Raw genomic sequence first — 3,531 nt, forward strand, 5'->3', positions numbered from 1 at the left:
AGCCAATGGTATAGCAACTTACAAATCCCAATGGATCGAAGATAGACATCAAGACTTGAAGAAGCTCCCTCTTCGTAGGGATACACGGTTGATTAATCACGTCGCGACGGAGTCTTGCAAATCGGCAAATATATTTAAAGCTGTCACATTTGGGATCCCAAAACATTCCAAGAACCTTCGTCGTTGAGCCCCATTCCTTACCAGTTTGAACCAAAGAACCATTTTCTTCGAGTTGCTCTACAACGGCTCGTGAATTCGATGACCAACCACGAATGTTGAACCCAGCGTTGCTGTGAATTTTCTGAACTTGTCGAGCCAGAGTCAAAGTGGACTCTGAATCATCTTCGCTGTCGATATAGTCGTCTACGTAGTGGTATTTCTTAACAGCTTCCACAGCACGGGGAAATTTGTCAGTGTAACTATCCGCGTTCTTATCACGAATAAAATGTGCGATACATGGCGCGCAATTAAGTCCAAATGTCAATGCTCGCATAACATAAACACTGGGTATCTGTTGCTCATCGCCTTCATCATACCATAAAAATCTCTGGACGTGCATGTCACTCTCCCGGATGTTAATGCGGTGGAACATCTCTGCAATATCGCCGCATATCGCTACTCTGCCGACTCTAAATGACAACAAAATTTCAACTAGTGAATTGAGCGAGTCTGGGCCGCTTAGTAGAAAATCGTTAAGCGAAACTCCATTCACCTTCGCAGCCGCGTCCCACACCATTCGAACTTTACTAGGCTTGTTCGGATTGCTTACAATAAAAATTGGCAAATACCATATTTTTCCACCACGTGCTGCAACCTCCTCTTCCGTGAGCTTCTTGGCGTATCCTTTAGCCAGTAAATTATCGATCTGTGATTGTATGGTATATTTTAGATTAGGATCTTTAATGAACTTTTTTCGCAAACATTTCAGTCGTTGATGAGCGTAAGAATAGCTGTCTGGTATCGAGACATTAAGATCGCGCCACATTAGCCCAATTTCATAACGGTTGCCAATCTTTTGGTACGTGTCGTTCATAATACTTACGGCTTTTGCGTCCTCTTTCGACATTACTTGTGTTGGTTTAGGAGATTCTATCTTAAAGAAATCTTTTACCATTTCCTGCAGTTCAGCGTAACCTTTTCGGCAATCGCAGGTGTGGACATTAAGCTGGCATTCTTCCGTACAACCAACGTCGCATCCCTGCAGCGCCCACCCCAAGCGAGTTTTCGAAGCTATGGGTTGTGACCAAGTTCCTTCTCTTATTTTGAGAGGAACCGCGAGCTTCCAGTTATCAACGCCGATTAACATCGATGGTTTAACGTTCTCATATGAGGCGATCGGTAGACCTGCTAGATGTGGATACATTTTCTGCAACTCAAACGCGTCGATCGATTGTGCCGGTAGATCGAGGTCGTCGACGGTGTGAATGTTATTCAAAATATACCTTCGCTTATTTGTCATACTTGAAATTTCAATAGCAGCCCTTACAGAGTTCTTCTCAACGCGCGTAGTGTTTCCTGTCCATCGCAGACATAAAGGGTCTTGTTCACCAACCAAGTCGAGTTCATCAAATATCTTTCTTTCCATTAACGTGACGGATGAGCCCTCGTCTAAAAATGCAAATATTTTTATTGTTTTGATTTTGGAATGAATATAAATTGGCACGATTCGGAAAAGAGGTTGGTTTCTTTCGTTGCTGTGGGTGTTTACCGTGGCATCTGAGAATTCAATTGCAGTACTTACTGGTTTACTTTGGTTCATTACCGATTTATGGAGCAAAGGATGATGTTTGACTGTACATCCATCTTTACCGCAGATCCTGTTTAAGTAACATTTGCGTCTATGTGGGTTGAGGCATTGGCGACAAAGGTTGTTAGCCTTCACTGCTTCCCACTTGCGTTGTAGTGAAAAATTTTTAAAGACTTCGCATTGCGCTACTTTGTGTTCGTAGCTCTTGCAAACTTTACACTGCTTGTTTTGGTATGCTCTTTGTTCTGCTTGCATACGTTCTCGGGTCATATCGACGGTATGAGTGTTGACCATGCGCGTATTAGTTGGCGCTAAGCTGACTACGGTACTTGCGGCTTCAGCTAAGCTGTACAACCACTCACTAAATTGCTTCACTACAGGTATTTCATCGTTTTTAGGGTGAACTGCCCAGCTTAGCTTTTGATTGTTTGGAAGCTTGTCCACCAGCTCCTTAACCAACAATGGGTTATGTAAATGCATATACATTTGGCATCCTTCCATGGTAGTACAAATATTTCGCACACAAAGTGCAAACTCAATAAGAGCCTCTAATTTGTCTTTCACCGGCGGAAGACCACGAGCTCGATTCACCGCCCGCTCCAGAATATACTCCGGTCGACCGAAACACATCTTGAGGGTTTTGATAATTTCAGGTACCATGGATGGCATAAACAGTTTACTCTTTACCATCTCACGCGCTTTACCTTTAAGGCTCGCTTGTAGTCGTATCAAATTCTCAGCTTCGGTGTACCCGGCGACAGTTGTGCTGTTTTCAAAGCTGCTAATGAAAAGCGGCCACTCGTCCGGATCTCCGTTAAAAGTCGGGAGCTGCTTGGGGATAGCTTGTCTTGCGGCCAATTGTGACGGTGAAGGACTGTTGGTCACAGTAAAAAATGAATTGTTGGTTGGAAGTAACTCGTCATACTGAGATAGAATTTTGTACTTGTTATCCAAGTACTGTTGCTGAATCCTCATCTCTTCCTCCAAACGTTCTAGCTGGAGCTTTCTGTGTACCTCCTGATTGTGAGGCGTCCGTGCCAAATGGACATTTGGTGCACCTTGCCTTTCAACTATTTCCGGTTCGCGAGACATGGTATCTGCTGAAGAATATGCTATGTTACTAGATACGACTTCTTTTAAAGATGCCGTTGCCGGAAGCGTTGAATAACGCCCGGTTGTCATCGTGGGAAATTGGCGGCCCTGCAATGAGGCATGTGGTGCAGTGGGTTGGAAATCCCAGCATGCAGATGTTAAATTTGACAGCGATGAGTTTGTGGCGGTGGCAGGTAGCATAGTCGGAAACGTAATTGGTACTGGCATATTCGTGGCGGTTGTTAAAGACGCAACCGTTGTGGTTGCAGCAACCACATTTTGTTGCGGATTGCGCGGGAAATCTGCTTTCCCTGCTGTTGTCGAGACCGATGTTGGAAAATGCACTTGCCGTTTACTTTGGTTGGTAGTTGGCGATGACGATGCTGTCGGTTGCGCGTTCGCAGTTGACCCGCCGTGCCTACAAATCTCGCAGCTCCAGCTTATGTCAGCCACATTGCTGTCGACTCCAACGCAATGAAAGTGATACCAGGCGTCGCAGGCGTCACACTGGACCATTTCATCGTTGTCTACTCCGTCACATTTAGGGCAATTATGATCTGAATTCTTACCGCCCGTACCAAACATTTGCGCGATTAAATCGTTCGAATTCGGTTTAAAGAAAAAAAAAAATTGATTTTTAAGAAATGTTGCGCTTAGTACTTTGCGCTGCCGTTTAATTAAAACACAAATTT

The 3,531-nt window shown here is 44.4% G+C and overlaps 1 protein-coding gene across 1 annotated transcript; it reads right to left on the reverse strand.

Moving 5' to 3' along the window:
* Positions 1-22: 22 nt before the first annotated feature.
* Positions 23-3,424, reverse strand: LOC118757252 (the record flags this gene model as incomplete). The annotated part of the gene is made up of 1 exon (XM_036491979.1): positions 23-3,424. A coding segment is annotated over exon 1 (3,402 nt), but the record flags the coding sequence as incomplete, so codon positions are not given.
* Positions 3,425-3,531: the final 107 nt, after the last annotated feature.

This window comes from Rhagoletis pomonella, unplaced genomic scaffold, assembly GCF_013731165.1.
Source record: "Rhagoletis pomonella isolate Grant_MI unplaced genomic scaffold, Rhpom_1.0 Rhpom_scaffold_15729, whole genome shotgun sequence".
Classification (NCBI taxonomy): Eukaryota; Metazoa; Arthropoda; class Insecta; order Diptera; family Tephritidae; genus Rhagoletis; species Rhagoletis pomonella.